Genomic DNA, 26,187 nt, shown 5'->3' with positions numbered 1-26,187 from the left:
GTGAAATTAACTGCTTTATACTTCCACTTTCTGTGCCACCTCCTCCTGTCTTTCCCAATCTTCTGGTTTTGTTAATGAAAATACATAAACTAGAATTTCTGGAGAATACAGGCTCAATTCTTAGCCCTTTACAGGGATACTCTTAATTTATCCTCCTGGGTGCCCTATGAGATAGGTTATTACTAACATCGCCATTTTACAGAGGAGGAAACTGAGGCCCAGGGCGGTTAACAGACTTGTCCAAGGTTACAGAGCCAGGAAGCAGTGCAGATGAGATTCACTGAGCTCGCTCTGCTGTCTTGGGAGTTTGCAGGCAAACACTCTGAACAAGTGCCTGAGGCACTTATACTTCAAAGAAAATTATTTTCTCTACTCCCAAATCTCAGCCTGAATGCTGAGAACAACCAACATGAGTCACACATCTGGGTGGATAAGCTGGGAACTGGGAGGTTCAACTGTCAAGTTAATGAATGGAGGCAGAGCAGGTTGTATAGGGCTCTGGTGCCTAACAATAGCTTTTCCACAAATACTCGTACTTTACGACTCAGATTCCTACCTGTGACACAGGGATGGCCCAGCCCCCAGTGTGCTTCATAGCTCTGTTACCCAGAACTTCTGAGGCCACAGTCTGGATTTGGTCAAGACTGGGGTAGAGTTCCAGCCAAGGCTGAGCACTGGACATTTAGGGAGGACACATTTTTCTTTAAAAGCCAGAAAGTTCCATAGAGAATAAAAGTGCTCCCCTAAATAGATTTTAATTACAAATTAACCAAAGTCTTGACTTTCTTTCTGACTGGGTAGAGCTAGAGAACACTCTGCTTTGAGGAGGTACCCAGGGAAAGAGGACACAGGCTGTCAAGGCAGGGTGAGGAAGACCACTTGTGACCCGGTAGCAGCATTTCACCATCTCAAACTGAGATGCGAAACATTTTCAGTGCATCTTCTGAAAGAGGATGGTGATGTGAGACCACATTGTGGGGCCAGAAAAAAGAAGCTAGACAGAAATGATAACCATGTAAAACAAGAAAGACTCACTCCCATTTACCTGTCACAAAGAGCAAGGTCCTGACTCCGGCCGGCCTTGACAAACATCATCTTGGCACTGAAGAGCAGCTGCTTCATGATGTCTGTGAGTAGCCCTGCATCCACCTCAGGGTTGGTGAGGCCTTGGGACAGCCTGCAGCAGTGCTCAATCAGCTGGTGGCCACAGGCAATGCTGTCTCGGTGCAGATTCAGGATGGCAATGCACAAGGAGGCGCTGGGGGACTGGCCAGGGTGGAAGAGAGAAACACACAGTGAGCTCAGGGACCAAAGCATTCTTCAAATGCCGTTGGACGGCAGGAATTATTCTTCCCAGTTCACCCGGCTTGAAATATACTGAAGGAGGGAGCCAAACTTCTATGGCAAAGCAGAAGTGAAACTAAACAAATTTCAGATGTTCTAAGTGGCAGCTCTGTTCATACGTTACCTACTTCTTGGGAATGTCCATATTTTCCCTCCTTTTCCCCACTAATGCAGGTCCTCCTTATTGCTGCCTTGGACTATGACAGTCCCCTTCCTGGAGAAGTTATCTGCTTCAAGCCTGGACACACTGCTGCTGAATTAATATTCCAAAGCACACTCCAAAACCTTTCATGGTCCCTGATGCCTACCAAGTATACTTTCCTTACTGCAGAATTCAAGGCCCTGTCCATATTGCCCATTCCAATCCTACCTTTTATTACCTGTCTATGAACACCCTATGTTCCTTCAAATTAAACCATTTCCAGTCCCCTAATCGTGCCCTGCAATTTTTGACACTGTGCCTTTGCTCAGATGTTCTAGTTGTGCTCTTTTTGTCCTCTGCCTACCCTCACTCCCCTTACACTACCCCTCCACCCCAATTTCTGCTTGTCACACTCCTACAACTCTTCTAAGCATCATCTTAAATGTTACTTCTTCCATGAAGCCTTTCCTTTTTTAAAAATTTTACTTTTATTTTTAATTTATTTTGGAGGGGGCAGGGAGAAAGGGAGAGAGAGAATCTTAAGCAGGCTCCCCGCTGGGCATGGATCTCACAACCCTGAGATCATGACCTGAGCCAAAATCAAGAGCTGGATGCTTAACTGACTGAGCTACCCAGGTGCCCCCATGAAGTCTTTCCGGATCTGCTCTCATACATTTCCAAGATGCTCTTCATTTTCTGCCTCATTTGGTTTACTTGTCTTAGCTCCCATATTACTACACTGTAAGCACGTGAAGGCCAGGCTGTGTTCACCTATCTCCGCATTTCTTGTCATAACTACATATTGTAAAGAAACTCAAATGACCAATAAATTTTACTGCTATTACCTGCTCATAGTAAAATTCACTCCGCACCAGCTCGTTTTCCTCCTCATTCAGATCCAAAATCCATTCCACCTCAGCTACTTTGGGGACTCTCACCACCGCTGAGTAGGGAGGACTTTCACTCTTGGAGCTGTTCGGTGCTGAGAAGAGAAGTGTCATTCGTGCGTCAGTCACTGACCAGCAGTCCAGTGTAGCGCCAGCTGGAAAACTGGCATGAGCTGCACGCAGATATCTGTTCTCTCTCCTGGGTCCCCTTTATTTCCTTTTGGAGATCTCATTAGGTACCTCAAACTTTCTTCCCCAGGGAAGATCTGGGATGAGTGTTACGTGTCATACAACCCCACTGCTTCACACAAGAAATTCTGAAATGTACACCTTTCTCCAAAGGAGGGCTGAGCCACTGGCTGCCAAAAAACGAACCTCTGTGGAAGGATATAAATCAAACTCTTAATAGTGACTGCCTAGTGGGAAGAAGGGAGCATCTGGAGGTAGGATGGCAATGAAAGGAATCTAGGAGAAATAACCTACTCAAAGTTAGGGGCCAAATTCTTTGGTTGCTCGCCTTCTGAATGCTGGAAGCTAATGGGCCAGTATGGTAGGTTAATAGAATAATAAACTTTAAGGGAAACATCTTAAAAACGCCAAGAATTTTCTTTTTCCCTTGGCCAACAAGTTGGACTTAGCTGCTATCAAGGGTATCAGTTGCAGCTGAAACACTGAAGGAAGAGCCAACTTGCACATATAAACAAAGAGATAGGAATATGTTTCAGCCTTACCTTCTGGTTGTCCTGGATTCTCCTCTGGCACACTGGAAACGGAGAAAGAAAAATGAAATGACTGAATCCCTTCTCCTCCTCTTTGTTTTTAAATTGGTATAGAGCACTGCCATTTACATTGTTACCCAAGTAAGATGTATCAGGGAACCAACCAAACTCTTTTCTGTCCCTCACCTGTCACAGCCAATCACTGACCATTTTCTGTCCATCTCTTCAATACCTTTTTATTTTATTTTACTTTTTAAAGATTTTATTTATTTATTTGAGAGAGAGAGAGAGAGACAGCCAGCAAGAGAGGGAACGTAAGCAGGGGGAGTGGGAGAGGAAGAAGCAGGCTCCCAGCGGAAGAGCCCGATGTGGGGCTCGATCCCAGAACTCCGGGATCACGCCCTGAGCCGAAGGCAGATGCTTAACGACTGAGCCACCCAGGCGCCCCACTTCAATACCTCTTTAAGTGTCCCCATCGCTCTCTCCATCCCTGCCTCAGAGAAGGCCCTCATCATTTATTGCTAGAGCCTTTGTAATGACTTCCCAATTGGTGTCCTTGACTCTGTCAACCTACTCCCTACTTTGTAACTATAGCAAGCTTTCAAAAATGGAAATCTGGTCATGTTATGCTTTTGTTTAAAATTCTTCCATAGCTTCTCACGGTAAAAGTATTCCACATTTGCAGTTTTAGCAGACAAAACCCTTACAACCTAGCCTGGTTATTTATCTCTTGAGAGCAACTCCTGCCACCCATGACCTGTTCTCAACTCATTGAAGTCCTCCTCACTCTTCCACTGGTTCTGGTTAACTTCAGGTGGCATCACCAAGCACTAAGTCTTGATGCCACAAATCAGAGGTCAAGTCTAACACCTGCATTAGAAGCCGACTGGTCAACCCCAGCCCATGCTGCCAAAGAGCAAGCTCCAAGCCTTTGGGCTCAAGTCCTCCTGGCTCAGCTGTCAGTTGTCTAAGTCCAAGGCATGCCAGCTAGAACCTCAGCGTATCACCTACCTATTTATACTTCCTCAAAGGACCCACATATTCTCTTGCCCCTACTTTTGCAGTTGTCACTCCCACTTCTGGGCATGCCCTGTGTAGGCTTCTTTTCCTAACTTCTCATACCCTAACGCTCAGACAAGGTGCCACACTTCTAAGAAACCTTCTGACCATCAGGCTAAGCTGAGTAGCTCTACCACTGCACTCATCGAATGACTCTGTGGTCTGTTTGTTAACGGTCTCCCCACTAAAATGGGGGCTCCTTGAGGAAGAAGTGATTATTGCTGAGTAATCGTTGAATGAAAGGATCCCCAACAATATTAACTGCTCATTGCCAATCTCAGCAATATGGTATATGGATATTTCTTCTGTCCCCTACCCCAAGGGAGGCAAGTGGTATGTCAGGATCACAGAAACTGCAATATAAGCATGGCCGGTCTTCCTTTCTAGGAGATCAGTAATCATTGTGGTAAATAATGACAAAAAATGTTCATATTAAAACAAACTCAATAATGCTGTTGAGCAGAATATAAAATCAATTTAAGTCTGTAAGCAAAACATGAAGAATTCAAAGTAATTTGCTTCTGAGGAATTGCTTTGGCTCATATTTCCAGATGGCCTAGAGCCTTAGTCTCGCCCTCCTTTGCTGCTAGAAGTAGTGAGAAAAATTGAGCAACACTAAGGCAGCAAACACAGTCTTAATCTGTCTTGCCAGAGGTACAAGCAGTTTCTGAAATTTGTTACTAGGTAATCTATACATAGGAATGTGTGGGGGCTCTTCTAGTTGTGGGTAACAAGCCAGGATGACTAGCTAGATTAGAACTACTGCAAGTGATGCTTGAACAGTCAGCAGGTGTGAACATATCCCTCTGAGTTCAGCAGAGACCAATGGAAGCAGGAGGGGCTGAACAATTGGTGAGGTTGATGGCAAACTAAGAGTAACGACCTTGGTCAGGAATCAAGTGTCCTGATTTTAGGGAGAACATTATGTAAGAACCTTGAGCTCTCTTTCCTTCCTCTCTTAGAAGTTTCTTTGACCAAGGTCAAACGTATTGCTGTAGAGTTAATGGCATTTTAGTGTGAATGTTAAATTAAAACTTGCTGTCACTGTTCCAGATTTGAGATGTTCTCCACAATGAGACTCCAAGACACGCCCCCCCCAACCTCGGGGGAGGGTGGGTGTGCAGAGGTCAATGGAAGTAGGGGCCCCGCTACTCACTCTTTGTTGTAGTAACTATAGCACTGGTCACACACTCGAGTAGGGCTCTCTCTGCAGCCTTCCACCACCATTTTCTTAGTGGAGCAGGCACTGCACACGAGCCGGCCACAGCGGCGACAATGATGACGCCTGTTGAACTGAGGAGTGTCATTGGGAAGAGAAAGAAAAGGGAGAAAGAGAAGATGAGATTGCAGGAACTGTGAGTCTACCTCTCAACCCACTTACCTTTGGTATTAGATGCCTGTGACTTACTAAGAATACCTGGTGTTTGGGTTTCTATTGAGAAAGAACACCTAGTTCTTGCCTTTAAGAACCTGACACTTAAAGGTATGTCTCAGATGGTAGGCAAAGGTGCCCAAGTAATGGGCAGTTTTGCAATAATCCCTGACAAGTTCTACCTGTCTGTGGAGGCAGTGTATGAAGACACAGCAAGAATAGTGGGGAAGAAGTGACTTTCTTAGCCAAAGCATATCACATGCTTTCATGGCACTGACAATGATGAGAAAGTGTCCTTTTTTAAAAATGCTTTCGCTAGTAGAGGTTGATGGACATATTACACCTCTTTCAAAGTGAGGGGGAAAGAGAGCAATCACATCATTGTTGTTCTCATCAGCCCTGAGCTAATATGCCAGTCAGTACGTTGGTAAGTGTGGTAACATCTGTCATCATAGCTGGTCCTTATACCTCCATAGGCCAAAAAATATATCATCCCTAGGTTACAAGTGAGCATCTGAGACTGAAAAAGTCACACTGCTAGTAAGAGGCAGAGCTGGGATTAGAACCCATGTCCTCTGTCTCCAGAGCCAGTACATAAACCCACTACCAGGCCAACTGTATTATGGTGAAAGGGGAGCTAGAAACAAGATCTCCTGGTGTTGGTGACTCCTCCTGCTATACCACTCTGCCTCTGTTTAGTCATTTCATGAGAATGGCAAAGATTTTAGAATTTAAGGCTACCTGAAAGTGTCTACCACCTCCCTGAATTCAGATAATATATCTGGTTAGGTCAAAGTTGAATCCAAAGTCCTGGATTTGGTAGTTCTTCTGAAAATACCAATATCTTCTTGGGGACAGAAGGTGACTATAAAACTCTGGGCTCAGAGAAACCAGAAACCAGAAAACTGGTAGTCTCCATTCACTTCCCCTACAGGCAAAGCCGGAGACCAACGCCGCTTACCATGGTGAAGCGCTCCCTGCAGCAGACCATGCAGATGCTCGCACTCTCATCGGGCACCCACTGAGGCCTGCCAGGGGGTGTTGCTGGGGGGACAAACTCCGGTAGGGGCTGACTCTCTGGGAAGCTCCTCTCCCTTGGACTGGGGGAATGTATAGTGGAGACACCTGGGGGGCAGAGCCAAAGTCAGAGTAAAAGGTGATCAACAGTCCAGCTAATAAATGAAGAAGGAATGAGAAAATCAGAATTTCACCATGTTTCAAACCCCTACTGCAATAATACATCCAGCTAATGGTCATCAATGGCTGACTGCATCATAAAAAGAGAGACACCTAGACACTGTGTGTCTCCTGATGGAAGGCACATAAGCACCTACCAAACAGACTTACCCAAAAATATTAAGCCTGAATCAAATCAAGCTTCTACATCTACTAACAAGTGTACTGGATATACAGAGGACTAAGACCCAGACTGCAGGGTGGCCATTATCGAATTCTTGAGAGGTATTTTAGCTAAATGCCATGTGTGGACATTATTTAGATTTTGATTTTAGAAAAAAACAATTCTAAAAAAAATATTAATGAGACAACTGGGGAAATGTGAATATTGACTGGATAGTTGGTAATAATAAGAAATCATTCATTTGTTTTTAGGTATGATGATGATGTTATGGTTTTGTTTTGTAAATATCCTTACCTTTTAGAGATATATACTGATACATTTATAAACAAAATCATATGATATCTAGCATTTGCTTCAAAATAACCCGGTAGCGGCACAAGGGTATATTGGAACAAGAATGGCCGTGATGAGATGGTAATTATTGTAGTTGGGCCATAGGTATGTGAGACCTCAGTACACTACTCTACTTTTGTATATTGGAAAATGTCCACAATAAAAAGCTAATAAATAAATAAATAAATACCCTTCCCTCAGGTCTGCTGGTTACTGTAGAGCATGGCTAATTTTCAAAGTATGGCCATGAAGTGCCACAGTCTTTGCTTTATGGTACCTAAGGAAATTTCTTGTCACCTAGCAAAGCACAGTTGGCAGGCCACAAAAAAAGAGAACTGAAAAACACACTGAGTCTTTGCAGGGCTCATAGATCTCACCCCGGAATCCCGCTCCCTTGAGCGTTGGCAAAACAAACACTTGCTGAAGCTTCTTCTGAGGACTGCAGGCCACTGTGCAAGGGGCAAGGGGCCAGGGACTGGAGGAGAGGAGGGCTGGTGAAAAGGGGTGATCAAGACACGGCTAAGGCCTTCCAGGAGCCTGCACTCTGTGTAGGTGACAGACATAAACAATGAACTTGCAGCAGAGGGCCAGGATGATCATGAGGACTACACTCTATCTTCCCTTTCACCAGAGTCTGTATTCGTGCATTTGCCCACCCACCAAAATTTGCTTGTAACTTCAAAATCAGTATTTGCAGTGCCTTTGTAGACATGTGCAGAATGAATAATTTGAGTCGCCTGACATGCAGGTTCTCATCTGAGGATGAACAAGGTAATGTTCTGCTTTCTTATTTCAGCTCTTGCACAGAAGTGGCTGGAGGATGGAGACGGGAGGGGACAGTGCTGGGTGGTGCAAGAAGCTCCGGCTCTCCGGAGAGCTGGATGGGTCTGAATCCCAAACTCTCATTAGGCACTCATTAGGGGGTTTGCCCACTTTAACACTTCTAAACCTCTTTCTCTCTTGGGTAAAATAAAATAAAATCTACTAGGATGAATTGTTTTCAATTTCAATTTCCATCTAAGTGACAGACAGACAGACAGACACACACATTTCCCCTAGGAGCAATGGTTCAGTATTTGCCAATTCAGTGTTTGCACAGATCTTATAGAAATACTACTGCAAATAATGAGAATTGATTGTTAAAAATTCTGGGATAAACAAAGCTGGAATGAACCAAGAAAAACAATACGAATGCTGTAACTAGAAATGAAAGAAGAGGCAAAAGAATCAGAAAGTCAGAATGAGGCAAGCTGGAACTTAACCACGGATAACTCACAGAACCTGTTCTTACCAGGAGCAGCAACAGCCGCCGCAACAGAGAACTCTCCTGACGGGGATCTAGACAAGGTCACCAGGTCTGAAGGCTGGCTGACTTCCTGGAGGTGAGTCACAGAATCTGTAGAAAGGGAAAATGCTGACAAAATATCATCCTACCATGAGCATCTTTACTCGCTCTGCTAGGTACTGAATTTAAAGCCCTGCTGCTTTGCTGACTGTCATCCCGTGACTCTACCAGGTGTAAACAGCATGGCTGAGGTACATCCAAGACCACAGCAAGCACGCTTCCTCAACTCCTCAAAAAGCAAACTACGTTTAGACACATGAAATAATGAAGTAGCTGTTAGGATTTTACAAAATAAATCTAAAAATGCCCAAAGGGAAGTAGAAGACATTTAAACGATGGCCCTGGAAGGGAGAGAGTTAAGAAAAACTAAAAAGCTGTCTGGGAACGTAAGCCTACATTTATTTCATTTTCTTCATTCTGGAAGAGGCTCAGCTCACGTAGTAGTGGTATCTGATATGACCCTGGGAACAGCACATAGCCTCAATACAGAATGATGGTATGTAAGAGTCCACTGCGCCAAGGCCAGACAGAGAGCACTCCCAGCATGTTTTGTTTCCCAAACCTTTATGTTTGCACAGTGGTAATTTTGGTTAGCCTGCCACTTCTTCCAAGGCCAAGAGGTCTCCTGTATGGCAAAGAGCTAGCTCTCTGGAAGTGTATACCTTTCACTCTTCATCAACTCAAAATAATAAAAGAAGACAAATTATAACTAAGATGTGGTATGGTGTTTCCTCCTAGGTGGAGCCGCCATTAGGATGTTGGCAGTTACCTGATCGTTTCTCCCTCAGAGAGTATGGGAAGTCCAAGGCTTTTCCCGCATATATGGAGACCAGTGAGTCAATGTCATCCATGGTGAAGCCAATCTCCTGCCCAGCCAGCAGCTGGTGCAGAGTCTGCACAGCCACAGTGGCCCAGTCCACTTTCATGTTCATGAGTAGCTGCTCCAGCATGAGAAGGGGGTTAGAGGACAAGTGGGAATAGCTGGTCCGGTGTGGCTCAGGTAGGGTCAACAGAACCTGTTTGTATGGTAGATCCACAGAGTAAAGAAAACGGCACACACATGTCAGAAGAAATCCAAGGTTCTTAGTGGGAGGGGGGAGGGGATCAGGGACCACAGGCACATAGCTAACTACTGAAGCTGGCTAGCAGTCTTTTAGGAAGCAAGGCTGAACTCCTATTTCAATCTTTCAGGTGGCAATCAGGAAGTACCTTTTCCTGCCAGGTGGCAATCAGGTACCTTTTCCCTAGATGAGAGGTTGGCTAACTTTCTCTATAAGGGGTCAGATAATACATATTTTAGGCTTTATGCGGCATGAAGTCTCTGTGGCAACTACTCAGCCCTGCCATTGGGCCATATGTAAATAAATGAGTGCACGAACTTAAATTCCAATAAAACCTGACTTACGAAAGAGGATGAGGACTGGATTTGGCCCACAGGTGGCACTGCACGGTATAGCTGAACTCTACCTGACCCTTAAAGCCATCATTCTGTCCATCTGAGGCTTAATTAGAATGAGCAATACAAAGTGATATCAGTAGGCTGCCTAAACCTAGCACCTCCAGTGTCCTGTAGGTAAATGACGTCTCTACACTCCTAGAGACTGTTATCACTAGGCTTGAAATATGTTCACTGGTTCTGCTCATTGCCAGTTTTCAAGGATTCCCCCCACTTAGTTACAGCGCATCAAAAAAAAGAGTGCATTTTCTTTAAGAACATTTTATGTAGTTGAACTCTTCACACATGAGCCAGTGCTCATACTGATGGTTCTCCCAGCACTCATTCTATTCGTGGGGCGAATTCCATACTCATGGAGTAGTAGATATGACTGCCAATCAGAATCATTAGAACAGCGTCAGAGGGCCCCACTTCTCTCCAAACCTCCCTTGTCCAGGTTACTTTTCTAGCTTGTCATTTCATTCGTTAATGTCTCCCAGGTCACACATCAAAGGTAAGGACCTCATTACCTACAGAATTAACTCTCTTTTCTTTAGCATAGACTAGGCTATTAAGCAGTAGTTTGAAATCCTTACTTCAGGATCTCTTTGGAAGATAGCCAGGCCCTGTCCCAAGAGATTCAGTTTTAATTGATCTGGGGTAAAGGTCAATGATTTTTTTTTTTTTTAAAGTCCAGGTGATTCTACCATATGGTCTGCATTGAGAATACTGATCTAGCAGATACCAGGGAAACCAACAAAGAGAACTTAAGAGGACCACGTAGAATTCACTTTGGAGACAAGGCAGTAAGAGAATGACAACTCCTAAGGGATGCAAGAGTGGGATGCTGGATAAAGGTTTTATATAACAGAGGCCAAGAATGGCAGGTGCCTGGGAGAAGAGCCATTGAAAGGTTAAGTTCTAAAGCGGGAGCTGGGCTGGCAGTCTTTCCCCCAGGCATGCCTTACCAACACCCCCTTTCTTTCCTGACCTTGGATCCCATGTACAGTGCCTGGATTTCACGGTGTCGGACAGCAGTCAGTTCTCCGTAGAAGTGTGTGGTGAGGTAGTTGGCCAGGAAGTGAGAAGCAGCCAAGCTAGGGTGCTGGTCGAGGGATTGCTCTGTGACCTCAAGGCACATTGTGGGATCAGGAATTTTTCGCAGGAGCTGTTGTAGGAGAAGGATAGAGGAGAAAGGTGAGGCCCATAGAGAACTCAGTCCAACCTTATTTTATTTGGGAATGAAACCTTTAGGTTTATTAATTTTGGACTAATTCCTTCTCTGCACTCTTTCTTTCACCACCCCTGCAGCTTCACAAATGATGACTTTGACCAGAGTTTAGCAGAATCCTAACCCAGCTGACCATCTGGCATGAAAGGCAGGGCTAGGCACCTTCCACTGAAGATGACTAAAATCATCTTGAGGCCAAGAAGGACTCCTGAAGGACATGAAGCGGCAGATCTGAGATTGCAAATGCTTTGTGTGGTATTTAGCATGAAGAAAGCCATCTGATTTGATTAACCTTTTTGTCTTATCCCAAAAGAAAAATGGCAAGAGATGGAGGCTTACTTGCAGAGCCTTTTCATGATCTCCTCTTTCCAGAAGGTGGAGAAGATGCTTTTGATGTAGGCTGATTAAATGCTCTCTTGGAATGGGGTAGAGGCAGCCCCATTCCTCACACAGTCCATATTCCTAGAAGGAAACACACACGGCTTCAATCCCTTTGAATCACTGGCCTTGTCATACATCCAGCTTCTGCCTGATTTTTCTCAGCAATTTTGAGTCTGCTAAAGCCCTAGGAAAGTCTGGTTAAGTGCGGATGGGAACTTCACTCTGGGATCAAAGTAGACTCATAAACTCAAAGGATTAGAGTGGCAAGGGAGTTATGAAAATGATCAAAGTAGGTTGATGATTAATGATATCACTTTTCTCTGAGATCTAGCATAAAAAAGAAACAGATGACAGCCCTGGGGAGATATTAAGGAAGTGGGGAAGACTGAGAAGACTGTCCAAAGGAAACAGTGCCGAGTAATGGATAGAATTGTTGAATCAGTATATTGTACAACAAAACTAATATAACACTAATCGTCAATTATACTGGAATTAAAATAAAGAACAAAATGAAACACAAAGGAGACAGCGCATACTCAGCTCTGATTGTTGCCATATGAATGTGCAAGCCTACTGTTGCCAAACTTCAAAAAATTTAAAAAAAAGTTTTTTAATTAAAAAATTTCCCTATTTTAAAATGTTGGCAATGAAATTAACATGAAAAAATCAAAATTCTAGCAGACCAATATTGCATGGGCCAAACATACATGCTGGGCATTGGATTCTGTCCACGTCCCTGTTTGCTACTGCCCACCCCGAATGTGTGAAACTTGGATTAAAGTTTCAGGGAATGGAATTCCCGAGGCTTTGCCCAAGTATTTTAATATGGTGACATTTGGAATGCCCTCCCCACAACTCTGCCTGGGGCCACTTTGTTCAGGATGCTTCTTTATTTCTCAGGCTACATCAGGCACTGTGCCTGTGCTCCCACCACAATCTGGGTTTACTTCTGTCACTTGATAAATCGCAATCATCTAGGGATGCGTGTCATATCAGCCCTTTTCCCAAAATGTGAGCCTCACAAGGTCAAGGACTAAGCTTAATTATCTTTGTTTCGCCACCATCTGGTACAGTGGCAAATAACAGATGGTCAATAAAGGTTTCCTCGATGCACGAACATCTGAACGAGCACATCCACATTTTGAACTATGGTATATCAGCTCCTTAAAGAATAAGTAAAACTTTATGTAGCACTCAAATGTTCAATAAACATATAAAAAGACATTCAAGGTCATTAGTAATCATGGAAATGTAAATTCAAACAGTAACGAGATACCATCCTACTGGCACAAAGGGAGAAGTTGGACAATACCAAATGCTGTAAGGATATGGAGCAACAGAAACTGCAAGTGGACTACTGATCTTAAGAGCACTTTGTAATGTCTCCGTAAAGGGGAGGATGCTTGCGCCTGATGATTCAGCAATTCCACCAGTAGCTCTACATTCTGCACTCAGCATTTACAGTGTAGGGTGATAGCGCAAACACATCCATTGTATTATTCTCTACACTTCTCTGTTCGTTGGTACATTTCACACACACAAAAAGAAAAAAGAACATGATGTAGTTACCAAAAAAATGTGGACATTGATACATGGAAAGGGTCTACACAACCAGGTAAGGGGTTGCAACTCTGAGAAGGGGAAAAAGGGGAATACCACTTGGGAAAATAGTACCTTTGCTTCTAGAATCATGTTCATGACAGCTGATGGGTCCTCAATGCAACAGCTCCTCAGGCTCTGCCAGTCACACCACACTGGGGTAGCCTGCAAACCTAGAATCTAAGGAAAGACAGGAAGAGCTATCAAACCACAATGAAGCTTCCCCCTCCATGAACAAGTCATTGGAGTTTCCAGGGATGGGCCACCCCTAGGCTTCTGTCCCAATGTTAAGCTGTCAAAACCTGGCAGGAGAGAGGAAGAATTAAAGCAAATGAGGCAAAGACTGGAAAGGTGAGTGAACATATCCAGGAGGCATCCTCAGGGAGCAAAGGCTGAGTGGGGAGGCCAGGATTGGGGCCTTTCACTTTCTCAGAGGCTTCTGTGCCTCACAGCTTGTTCAGCCTCCTGGGGTCACTTGTCCCATGCTCCTCCATCTTAAAAACTCCACCCAAGATATTCTTCCAGCAGGAATGCTCTGTGGGACTGCCCTTCATGCAAGCATTCTAGCTCTGCATGAAAAGTGCTGAGGAAGAGTGGAAAGAATATCTTTCTCATCTGCCATCTTCACTTGCTCTGCTGGGGCTCTGGACTCTGTTTGGTTTACATGGAAAAAATCAGCATAAACTTTACACTTGCTATGTAGCCATACCACCTAAATCTGTCTCCTTGGGCCTCTTGATCTTGAATATAACACACATTTCCAAATCTTTCATTTTCAAACTGTCACTTCCATGCAAACTTTCAAAATGGCTCTTGAAATTTAAAACAATCTTTAAAAAAGACACAATAGAGATTAAGCTCTGTAAGAACTCTTGAACGAGGAACACATAACAGACATAAAGCAGGCATAAAACTCAAGTTTACATGTGAAAAAGGCTTTGTGGATTGTTATTATTACTACCCTTGTTTGATGTATACATATTTAAAATGACAAAAGGAAAATAACATAGGAAATAGATATAAGGTCTCTCTTCATTGTTCACCTAAGAACAGAAGCCAGATACGGAACAAAAGCCAGGCCCAGACTATTTTTTTAAAATCCAGCATCACATGAGAATAGGCTGGAGTTGGTAATATGGTGGGAAGCGTATTTCCTTTCTCTTGATGCCGGGAACCATACCTTCTGATACACCCGTAGCTCTGCCAGCTTTCTCTGTAGCTCACGCTTTAGTCCATCTTGGACAGCTGTGTCTGAGATGCAGTACGCCAGGATCTCCAAGCACCATTCCAGGGGCCACCTGTCCACAAACTGTAGGGTTAGCCGACTTCTCAGAGACGCGTCCTTCACAGGGAACAGGAACTGCCAACCTTCTTTGTCTACAAGATGGAAAGATGCCCAGAGGTAGCAAGCCTGGCACTGGAAGAGCTTGAGTCCAGGCTAGTCCTTAAAAGAAGGGCTTTGTTCAATTTCATATAACAGGAACTTGGAGGATCCTTAAGATCCACCTGATCTTAATTAATTTTTATACTTGGAACCATTATATGAAAAGGAGACATGCTATATGCCCTTATGTTTCTCATTTTGCAAACTTAATCACAATCACGAGACTTTCTGAAAAGAGAGAGAAAAGGAGAAAGGAGAGGAAGAAAGGAAGGAATGAACGGAGAAGAGCTAGAACACATGAAGCTCTCCATGTTTTGGCCTGCCGCACAGAGAGCACTGGGTCAGGCTCAGCCTGTAGGTGGGACTTCTAGTTTTCCCTGCAATTTCCACTCTGTGTCATACAGTACTTGAAAGTTATTTCAGGTAAACTAGTTTCACTCCCTCCATGCCCTCTCTCATTATTACTTAGTATATCTTTCTCTCCTACACCCACTTCACAGATCTGAAAACAGACTCAAAGCAATGAAGACTGCACAGCCAGCTGGTGGATTTCTCTGCCTTCTCCAGGAGAGATTTTCTCCTTTTTGCAGGGTGCCCACACCCGGGTCTGAGAAGCCATCTCCTACGGCTTGCCCAACTCTTGTCCCCGCCCCCAGTGGAGTGCTATAGGTCACCGCTCTCAACTCCCTTAAAAGCTCTTTGGGAGCTTTTATTTATTTTTTTCAGTGCAAAAAGGTGGTTTTTTTAAAGCCTGGGGACAGGACCTGAGGGCAGAAAGAGCTACCTCACTGGGAGCTTTTAAAATAGGCATAGTCAAGCAGGCCCATAGTCTGTTTTGGGTTTTTTTTTTGTTTGTTTGTTTTTTAAAGATTTTATTTTTAAGAATCTCTACACCTAACATGGGGCTTAAACTCACAACCCTGAGATCAAGAGTTGCACGCTCCACTGTGGGAGCCAACCAGGCGCCCCCAATCTGTTTTTATGTATAAAGTTGTATTAGAATATATCCATGCTCATTTGTTTATGTATCATCTCTGGCTGCTTTCATACCCTAATGGCAGAGTTGAGTAGTTGCAATTGAGACTGTATGGTCTCCAAAGCCCTTCACAGAAAATTTGTTGACCCCTGTTTTAAAGTCAACACTTGCCTGAATTTCATCTTGGGCTTCTGGGGGTTGGGCTCAGATATTTGTAGTTTACAGAATTTCCCAGTGATTCTGATATGCAGTGTTGAGGATACTGGCTATGACTGCCTGTTCTAAAGTTAGATGGAGGGGTGCCTGGATGGTTCAGTGGGATAAGCATCCGCCTTCGGCTCAGGTCATAATCCCAGGGTCCTGGGATCAGTCCTGCATTGGGCTCCCTGTTTAGCTGGGAGTCTGCTTCTCCCTCTCCCTCTGCCCCTCCCCCCTGCTCGTGCTCCCTCTCTTGAGCACGTGTTCTCTCTCTCAAATAAATAAAATCTTAAAAAAAAAAAAGTTAGATGCAGTGGGGTTCTAAGCTCTGCTCCACCACTTACTAACCCAAGGCAAGTTTCCTATCCTCTGAGCCTTAGTCTCCTTTCAATATGATGAGATTACGATGGCACTTTTCTCTAGAGTTATTGTGGGGATCAAACGCGATGATACACTCATTGAATGCTCAATGTTATTACCACCAGTGAAGGGGAAGGCATAGCCTTCTGCTCACCACATGCTGTGGCACAGCCCAGGACTGCATCTTTTATGTTGCTCAAGTCATCCACGTCTCGCCCATACACTTCCGTGAGCTGAAGGGCTCGGGACCAATCTCTGGCCACCAGGGCTTCCTCGAAGGCCTCCGTGAGCACATCTAGGGCACTGGGAGAGTGTAGGCCCAGGAGCACGGTAGAGAGACTGGCCCGGCCACAGAGACTCACTGCCAGGCTCTGCCCCTGCTCGGTGGACCGTCGTAGTGGCTCCCAGGCAGCCAGGAGGGAGGCCTTGAGCATAGGGAACTGTTCCAGGAGGCGCTCACACTCCTGGGCTACCTGCTCTGCACTCAGAGGCACCTCCCTGCGGCCACGAAGCTCCTTCCATGGCAGGCTGGGCTTGGTGAGCTTTGGCCCCTGGGAAGCGCCCAGACAGGCCACTGTGGCCAGCAGCTTTGAGCGGGACTTAAGGAAGGCCAAGGCAGAGGACGTAAAGGCGGGGAGTGATGAATCCCTTGGGGAGGAGTGGGGCTTTCTCTCCAATGTGGAAATCCCAGTTGGCTTTGGGGAGCTCAGTGTAGAAAGTGGCAGGTCCTCCAGGCAGTGGGAGGTACGTAGCTGGACCAGGACGTCCAGGTGGGTCAGAAGGGATGACGTTTGCTGGCTTTGCCGGGAAGAGCAAAGGGCAAGAGGCTCACAGCAGCAGTTAACGATGACCTTCGGCACACTCAGGCTGAGCCCCTCTTGGGCCAGAAGGGCTGCCAGCCTGGAGGGAGAGAAGCAGAGGACGCACCAGACCTGAGTGCACAGGCATATTACCCAAGCTTAGAATTTCTGTTTATACAATCAAATGTAAACGCAGGCTCTTTGTTGCTCTGCTTTCTCTCTTTCCTCCCCACATAAAAGGTAGCCTATTAGACACACTGCTCTGCTCTTGCTTTTTCACTTGATAATGTATCTGGGAGATCTGTCCACATCCCTCTACAGAGAGACCCCCTCATTCCTATTTACAGCTATACAGTATTCCATTATGGGTTGAGCCATAATTTAACTAGTCTTTATTACCGAACAGTGAATTTTTCTTATCTGTTTCTATTAAATATAAGGCTGTAACAAAATGACTTTGTATATATATGTGATTTTTCACGGGTCACTAAAGCCACAGGATAAATTCCCCAATGTGGATTGCTAAATTGAAGGGTATACAAATTTGCTTTTTAAAATAAATACGGGCAAACTGTCTTCCCACAGAGGCTGTACTAATTTATATCCCACCAGCAATCTATGAGAATGCTTTTTTTCCTCTAGCATAGCCAACTAAAGAATTATCCAATTTTTGGACTTGTGCTTATTCATAAATGAAGACTCATCCCTTAATTTGATGCTTGTAATATAAATGTTGTGAGACGTGGCAAAACAGAAAGAAATGAGGCGAACTGAAATCGAATTCTAATGTAGCTGTGTAAGAGTAAATGCAAATTAAGGGAAAAGTCTGGAAGAAATCCCCATTCTCTGTACTGAACTCAAGCACAACCCCACTGAGTCCTGGCATTCCTTAATGAAACGAAACAGTTAGGAAGGCCCATCCGTGCTTAACTCCCACAAAGTAGCTCCTACCTGTCTGGGGGAACTTGTCGCTCAAGCAGGAGGTGTGACACAAGTTGGGAAGAGCTCTGTTGCAGGAGAACAAATGGATTTCCTACCTTGACCTCCATGTGATCTGCAAAGATAAAGGGACTTTTGTTTTCACCACTGACTGTAACAGCTCAGAGCCCCTTTTCCCAGAATTAATAAAGAAGAGTATGGGGTGCCTGAATGTCTCAGTTGGTTAAGCATCTGCCTTTGGCTCAGGTCATGGTCCTGGGGTCCTGGGGTCCTGGGATCGAGCCCCACATCAGGTTCCCTGCTCACTGGGGAGCCTGCTTCTCCCTCTCCTTCTGACCCCCACCTCCCACTCGTGCTCTTTCGCTCTGTTCTCTCTCTCTCAAAAACAAACAAACCAACCCCAAAAAACTCAGGAAAAAAAAAAAAGACTACATTGAGAGCCCTTCTGTTGATATTTTCTTTGTAAAGGGTATTCTTGACATGACCCTGACTACGAATTTACACCTTACTACTGCTCTAAAGACTTCCACCCACAGACAGACTTTAGTGGGTAGGTCTAGCCACAAGCAGCTCACCCTGCTCTCTTCAACATGACTAAAGTGCACGCAATACTCGCTCTGTGGACTCAAGTAAGAACCTGGCCCTCATTTCAGAGACTTGATCCTCTCTGGGTCCTCAAATCCACGATGGTCTGAGAGAGGTACTTTTTGTCATTAATGCAATTAAAATTTATCAAGTACTCCCATGTGCTACACAGTTCTACGAGGCAGTGGGGAGACAAGGATGAATAAAACACAGAGAAGAGTAAGAGAGGACCCTATAAATCTAGCATTCTTGGCTACTACTGTATCTAGAACCTCTCTCTCTCTCTTTTTTCTTTTAGAGAAGGGGAGGCGGAGCAGAGGGAGAGAATCTCAAGCAGGATCCATGCCCAGCTCAAAGCCTGACACAGGGCTCAATCTCACAACCTCAGATCATGACCAGAGCTGAAACCAAGAGTCAGACACCCAACCGAGCCCTGCAGGCGCCCCAGTACCCAGAACCTCTTTAATTGTGCACCTTTCCTCCTCCCTGCTCTAAACACTGGGCCAGTCATGACTCCGTCTCCTCTTTCTTGCTACTCACCAGGCTCAGAGCTCAGACTCCGAAGGAGAACTGCAGCCATGGTGCTGCAGTAACTGAAAAAGGTGCCCATGTAGTCAGTCTGTCTGCTGCCTGCTGGGGTCTGTTTGCCCAAGTTCTTCTGGAGGAGCTGAGTCTGGATGTGCACAGGGTGGGCCTCTGCCTCTGGAGCTTTCTGGGCTGCCTGCTCCACCAGCGAGGAGAGTGGAGTACTCCTGGGCTCTGGAAGGAGTTATGACAGGAGAAGGAATGGAGGCTTTAGTCTGTGCTTCCAGCTTTGGATCAATGGGGCCTCCTTGAGCTTGGGTACTAAACTTATAAGGTAGCTATAAAATCCTATGTTGGTTGCCTTTACAAGTGATTCTCAGCCAGGCAGAGATTTAAGTCTGGAAAAATCAGGGTGGATAGTCCTGTTTTCACCCCAGTATCTGCGGGGTGGAATGGCTCTATGAAGAACACAGTAATCTTTTAGGGAAGGTTGATCAATATTTACTAAGTATCTTCTGGGTGTATTTGTCATTAAGAATCAGAAAGATGTATCAGCTAATGGAGCATTAAGCACCCCTTCACTGGAGTGGTGGGGAAACAGGTGGAGTTAGCTGTGAGACATGCCCTGGCTAACAAGGGGGCTGCAAGCACCCAGTTCTGGAGTCGTAAGCCTCTGCTCTAAAGGGCTCCTTCACTCCTGGCTGTTTCCTCTCCCCAGTTCAGCCTTCATCTGCTGTGACGCAGTTGGGCCTGTACCTGGCCGCTGTAGTGCCTCTCTCAGCAACTGGAGGACCTGATCCAGCTGCTGCGAGAGAGTGGCATGGCTGGCCACACAGTCCTCGGTGAGGCTGGGCCAGCACATCTGAAGCAGCTCAGCGATGCTGCATCGTGGAGGGCCCGCTCCTTTTTCTTCTACACTCTCTGTGGAAAGCAAATGAGAAAAAGTGAATTCTGATGCTGACCTAATGTTCCAAATCCAGGAGCAAGGAGAAGAAGGGAGAAAAGCAGCTCACCTGACTTAGTCTGTCCGGCTGACATAAGAGGATAGTTGAGGATCTTACTGATTTGCTGAAGAACAACTGGAAAACCTCGAATGCCATCAGCACTGAGGAGTATGTGGTCTAGCCGTCGACCTGGAAATGGATTGAAGAGGGAATGCAGAAAAAAATCAGGCACTTTCAAAGACTGATACTCAGTTTTTCTGTATTTACTTGTAAAATTTTATTTTCTCCAATGTTAAGGAGGAAATATCTGCTGTGCCATTTTGGGTGACGACCAGCTTACCTGGCTCATTCCACGCCTGAGGTTCCAGAGCTCCCTCCAGCATGATGCCTCCGCTGCCAAAAGCAGCAGACCCAGAATCTCTGGCACTCCTACGGAACTGCTGTCCCAAGCCAATCACTTCTTGTGAATTTGCCTTGGTAGTGTCCTCAGCTGAGAACTTGAGCTGGGATCATATCTGTCTTCTCTCTTTGCTTTAAGTGGCATCTTGACACCCTGACTAGACTATGAACAACTTTATGGACAAAGATTATTTCTTATTATCTCTCCTGTACCCCCTACACTTCAGATAATCTGGGAACACAGTAGGTACTAAATTAATTCCTAACTGACTGACATGAAACCATTCCAACTATTAACAGTCTGAATAATATCTCCTTTCATTTTCAAATATGAATACTACATGAGGGGGAGGGAAACTGTGTGATAAAAACAGCATTGCATATGGCACAATATACTTTCTTAGAAGGACTACCTGAACATTAAAGTACATTTTAACCAACAGGTCAGAAGTGATTTCTAGGGGTGTGCAGAAAAAAGGTACCACAGCAGGCCTGTGACCACTATCCTTAGAAAGTCTTGCTTATAAGGTTGCCATTGGTTGGCAGCTGCAAACTTGACTGGTAAATGGTTTCTGACATTGCTATAAAACGTGCCATAAATGATGAGAGTGGTCCACTGTGCCTAAACTGTGTACAATGTGGTTTACACTGAACACCTGCTTTCCTTTTGAGAGTCTAGAATTTTGGTACATGCTGGCAGAGATGGCCCCCCATTAAAGCCTTGGGCATTGAGTCTCTAATGAGCTTCCTTGCATACACTTGTCACAAATACTGCTGGAGGAATTAAGCACAGCCTGTGGGACTCCACAGGAAGACTCTTGGAAGTTGTGTCTGGTTTTCTTCAGACTGTATACCATGGGCCTTTTTCCTTTGCTGATTTTGCTGCATATCTTTTTGCTGAAATAAATTTTAGCCATGAGTATAACTATATGCTGAGTTCTGTAACTTCTAATGAATCACTGAGTCTAGGAGTGGATATCATATCACGACCTATTCACCATTCCTCTTTCCATATTACTGAGAGAGGTGTGCTCTTTCCAATGTCTGGTGTGTGTATCAAGGATGGGTGGAATGGAACTTTTCCTAATTGTTTCTTCACATTCCTCAGCCTTCATATACTGGATTTCTCTAAAAATTCCATATACACATTCTGGGACATTATTAACCTCAAAATACAATCTTCCCTTTAACTGTGATCCATGAATTTACAAACTCAAGACTGTTCTAGGTTTTAGGTTAAGTGGGGTTCACTCGGGCAGGGGCATGCAGTCTAAAGGCACAATTTCCATTTGTACAATTTTTGAATATATATTTCTTCCTTGAATTTATCTATAAACCAGAAAAGAATTTCCCTAAATGATTGCAGATTGCCCAGTCTATTAAGAAGATAAGAGTCTCAGATTATATTTAAATGACCAGATTGGACATGAGGAAATTAACTAATACTCCTTCCTCCCTGTCTCCTCCTTACCCAGTAAGGATTTTCTTCTTATATAGTTTATCAAGCATCTCAGAAACCCATCCCCTCATTTGAGAATGAAGGAATAAAGCTAAAGAAGCACACTCACCCCGGCTCTCAAGGCTAACGTTCAGACGTCGTTCAGCTGTTTCCAAGAGCTGCTTGCAGGTTTTCCAGAGCTGGCACTGAGAGCAAGCGAGGTCAAATGCAGCCATGGCAGGGGGGCTGAGGTCTTCCAGAACCTCTCTCAGGGGAGCAGTGGGTTCCACCAGGGTATTGCTTATCCAAAAGTCCTCCTGGAGCGTGGGGATGGGTTCTCCAGAGGTACTGAGTAGCTTATCAGTCACATCAGAGATGGAGTAAAATACCATCCCTGGACACCCAGCAGGGGAGTAAAAAGCAAGAGGTTAACATGATTCTCAGTACCACTTTTATTTTGAAAAGTGGTTACTAAAAAAATGATCCTTCTGCATGGGATATCTTCTATGTATATTAAACACCATCATTACAGCCTGCTCTATGGCCTCAAAACAACGTTACAGAAAGGCAGACCCAGAGAAACTCAAAATGGTCAAGATAATTAGGGGCTTCTTCCCAATGGGATCTAAAGGTAGGCTGAGAAAGAATGAGGTGTATTTGTGTGTGCTAATCAGAAATGATCTCTAAAACACATTGCTAAAAAAACAAGGTAGAAAACAGGACCTATTGTTAAGAACCCATCTATATTACAAACAAAAAAGATGTGCAAATATTCTTTTGAAGAGCTACAGAAAATTTCTAGGAGAATGTAGAAGGAGCAATGTGTACTTGATGGTACTTGACATGTGGAACCTAGACCAGTAAGAGATGCGGAAATGTGGGGCAGGATTCCACTTCCAAGAAATCATGAAAGGATGAGCTTTTGCAGTGTAGCCCATGTTGGGCATTAACACCTGTGAATCCTAAGCCATCAGTGTTATACATAACTTCTTCACTTTACAGAAAAGTGAAGTGATATGCTTTATCCTGGAATAGTTACATAGGAAGGAAATAAACTCCCAACCATTTCCCAAAGCCCAAGCTAGTGGCCATCAAAACAAATGGGGGAAGCAGCATTCACACCCTGCAGTTTAAATCCCATAGGACAGGTTGAATGGAGTAGCTCAAGTGGCAGGTATGGGACCACTGGGGTCAGGGAAGCTAGGCACAGCTAGAAACAGAGTCTGCCTGTGTCAGGACTGCTATTCTTCACGGCAAGTGTCCTGCTCTGGATTTTTGCTCACCTGCATGAGGTACCTATGATTTGGGTGGCTGTTCCCCCATCCCCTCCTCCCCTGGCTACCTCACCACCTATGGTGCACCTGCTGCTGCAGCGCTGCCAATGGCCTGTAGTGTGGAGCGGCCACTGCCTGTTCTTCGAATGGTGCTGCTACCGCCATCTGAGTTCTGGTTTTCGATCTTGTGCTCCACCCGGGACAGCTCCTGGATTACCTCCTGGTAGCGCTCCATGAACATCAGTTCCCCTGAGCTGGGCGAGGACTTCAGGTTGAACATGAACACCACCTGTCACAGGAGGAGGAGGAGTGGGGGTTGTGCTGGGTCTGCTGAGTCAGGGAGTCTAGAGACAGGAGATCTTGCCTAGCACTACAGTATGGCCCTGAGACATCTGCTTGGGAGGCTTGTGAGAGCACCTAATGTTAGAAGAATAGATCAAATACAGAAATAATTCATAAAAGTCAGCAAGAAAGCCACCACGGCTCCAACAGAAAACAGGCAAAAGACATAAATAGTTTCCAAGAAAAAACACATATGACTAATTACGTATGACTAATATATAGGTGAAAAATGTTTTCCCTGACTAGTAATCCAGGGAATTTGAGAAACACTAATCCCATTCTGCATCTCTCACAATGACAAAGTAAAAATAACCTTCGTGGAGTGCTGGCAGGGTGAACTGTCACAATCTTTTTTGAAAAGCAATTTGACAATCTATAGAGCTTTAAAGATGTTTTTATTCTCTGACTTAGTAATTTTTATGAGAAACTCTCTTAAGGAAACAATTCAAAAGACTTAATGCCCAAAGGTGTTAATCTTGGCACTATTTATTACAACTGTTACAGGGTTGAAAAGAATGTAAGTTGAGTAGCAGAGGAATGGTCAAATGCACCTACCTGATCAGACTATTGTGAGGTCACTAAAACCAATCACGAGGCAAATGCAAAAAAGGCACTAAATAATAGATTCAAAATAATTTTCACTATATTAAAGTCATTCACAACTTGGAAAAATATTGGCAAAAATATACTTTACACCTTTAATATCGGTTGTTCTGGACAATAGGATTAATGAACACTTATTAATATTTTTTGGTATTTTCTTGTAATACACATGACTTATTCTATAACCAGCTTAAGAAAACAGGAATTTTTATTAAAAATAAAAAAAAAGAAAGAAAGAAAGAAAAGAAGATCAAGGTCCCAGGAAAGGAAGAAGTGAGGGCATTTAGGAGTAAAGCCTTGAGCCTGGGGGGGAGGGGGTGGTCCCACTGAATCCCTCTCTGGATTTGGATGTAAAAAGTTTGACAAGAGGGGCGCCTGGGTGGCTCAGTCGTTAAGCGTCTGCCTTTGTTCGGCTCAGGGCGTCATCCCAGCGTTCTGGGATCAAGCCCCTCATCGGGCTCCTCCGCTGGGAGCCTACTTCTTCCTCTCCCACTCCCCCTGCTTGTGTTCCCTCTCTCACTGGCTGTCTCTCTCTCTGTCAAATGGATAAATAAAAAAATCTTAAAAAAAAAAAAAAGTTGGCAAGGGTGCTCCCAGAGGGTCAGAATTATTATCATTCAAGTATGGGATCTAAAATGATCAGAGGAATTTGAACAAAGATTCTTCCACCACCTATATTTCTCCTCAATTTACTCCTGAACTGAATTCACATGAAAGAAAAATTCTGACGTATGCATTAAGGGATCAGCACAAGCATGATAAAAATACCAAGAGAGTTTTAAAAACCAGAATAGTAGGTTTTTATGCCATTAAGTTTAAGCAATTTTTTTTAGAGGATTCTTGCATTTCTCACAGCTTGTACATAATCCTCTTAACATTCCCATGAGATAGGACAAGGAGGTATTACATTTAACTCCAATTTTCAAAAGAGGATATGGAATTTCAGAGTGTAAGAGTCTTTCTGACTTCTACTCCTTGTGCTTTTTCCTATATATCGTGAACACTCTAGTTTGGTAGTCTCCTATACTTCTTGTATAATGAATTGGCATTCTAGTTATTATTAATAATTGCATCCTGATTTTTAATTATATAAAACCACATATGTATTCACAGAAGGAGTACAAGAAAAGAAACAAAATATTTCAATGTTTTTAAGTGGTGGAATTGTGGCTAAATATTTTCTTTTATCTTGTTAAAACACTGTTTCTGTTAAGAAATGATTCAACAGCTTAATCTCCAAGATGAATCCTGAAATTCACAACGCTGAGGACAGGGCCTTGAACGTGGAAATATCCCCGTTGCCCCTGCTGGTTGTGGCCCTCAGGTGCTCCTGAGGCTCTGGTTGCACATAAGTCTGGCTTTACATGAGGCCCAGGGGGGCCCAGACAGCTACGGGCTGCCTTAGTATTCTTTCCTAGGACAAGGTATGGCCTGGGTGGCTCACATCTGCTACACAGGTACTCCCCTTACCTGGTGGGCTTCTGCAAAGTTCCCCCGGAGGATGCAGGATGCCAGCAGTGACTCAGGGGGGGAGAACATCATGGGGATGAGTGAATTTTGAGACTGGGGCTGCAATCGGCCATCCAGCTCATTCCTTCCGGACACAGCGTTCAGACTTCCCTCTGTTGGGACACAAGAATGTGGGGACCAAGGAAGCAACAGAAACTGAAGAAAAACGATACTGCTGGCACCTCCCACTAAACTCTTATCTTCAAGGTCCTTGTCTAAAAGTTCCATAAGCAGGGCTTACTTTTTCCTCAGTTGCAGGGCAAACCTATGCTATCATCTTTGAATACAAGACTTAAGTACTATTTTTGGGTTATTCACCTCTGTTTCGCTCTGCTGACGGGTAACTCCACTGATAGTGAGACAGCCCTTCCCCTTTTCCCTATCTGCAGAACCCACCTTCTTCTTTTTTTTTTTTCAAATTGAGATATAATTGACATATAACACTGTATTAGTTTTAGGTGTACAACATAATGATTTATGTATATATTGTGAAATGATCACCCCAATAAGTTTAGTTAACATCCATCATTTATCACACCTAGTTACAAATTTTTTTTCTTGTGATAGAATTTTTAACATCTACTTTCTTAGCCACTTTCAAATATACAATACAGTACTGTTAACTACACTCACCATGCTGTGTATTATAGCCCCAGGACTTATTTATAACCGGAAGCTGGTATCTCTTAGAACCAACCTTCTTG

The 26,187-nt window shown here is 44.3% G+C and overlaps 1 protein-coding gene across 1 annotated transcript in view; it reads right to left on the bottom strand.

Moving 5' to 3' along the window:
* ZFYVE26 (zinc finger FYVE-type containing 26) overlaps positions 1-26,187 on the bottom strand; it is a 64,593-nt gene that overhangs the window by 16,465 nt on the left and 21,941 nt on the right. The window contains exons 14-32 of the mRNA XM_008700502.2: positions 25,445-25,596; positions 23,117-23,318; positions 21,886-22,149; positions 19,988-20,107; positions 19,731-19,895; positions 18,990-19,208; positions 17,877-17,979; positions 16,280-17,025; positions 14,388-14,584; positions 13,283-13,387; positions 11,567-11,689; positions 10,988-11,164; positions 9,331-9,577; positions 8,508-8,612; positions 6,485-6,648; positions 5,308-5,444; positions 3,105-3,136; positions 2,332-2,468; positions 1,046-1,266 (exon numbers count right to left, since the gene is read on the bottom strand). Coding sequence (XP_008698724.2) covers positions 1,046-1,266; positions 2,332-2,468; positions 3,105-3,136; positions 5,308-5,444; positions 6,485-6,648; positions 8,508-8,612; positions 9,331-9,577; positions 10,988-11,164; positions 11,567-11,689; positions 13,283-13,387; positions 14,388-14,584; positions 16,280-17,025; positions 17,877-17,979; positions 18,990-19,208; positions 19,731-19,895; positions 19,988-20,107; positions 21,886-22,149; positions 23,117-23,318; positions 25,445-25,596 — 3,616 coding nt within the window. The remainder of the gene's footprint in view (positions 1-1,045; positions 1,267-2,331; positions 2,469-3,104; positions 3,137-5,307; positions 5,445-6,484; positions 6,649-8,507; positions 8,613-9,330; positions 9,578-10,987; positions 11,165-11,566; positions 11,690-13,282; positions 13,388-14,387; positions 14,585-16,279; positions 17,026-17,876; positions 17,980-18,989; positions 19,209-19,730; positions 19,896-19,987; positions 20,108-21,885; positions 22,150-23,116; positions 23,319-25,444; positions 25,597-26,187) is intronic.

The sequence above is a fragment of the Ursus maritimus genome, unplaced genomic scaffold (genome assembly GCF_017311325.1).
Source record: "Ursus maritimus isolate PB19 unplaced genomic scaffold, ASM1731132v1 scaffold_25, whole genome shotgun sequence".
In the NCBI taxonomy this organism is placed as follows: Eukaryota; Metazoa; Chordata; class Mammalia; order Carnivora; family Ursidae; genus Ursus; species Ursus maritimus.
This window is presented reverse-complemented; position numbering and strand designations above follow the sequence as displayed.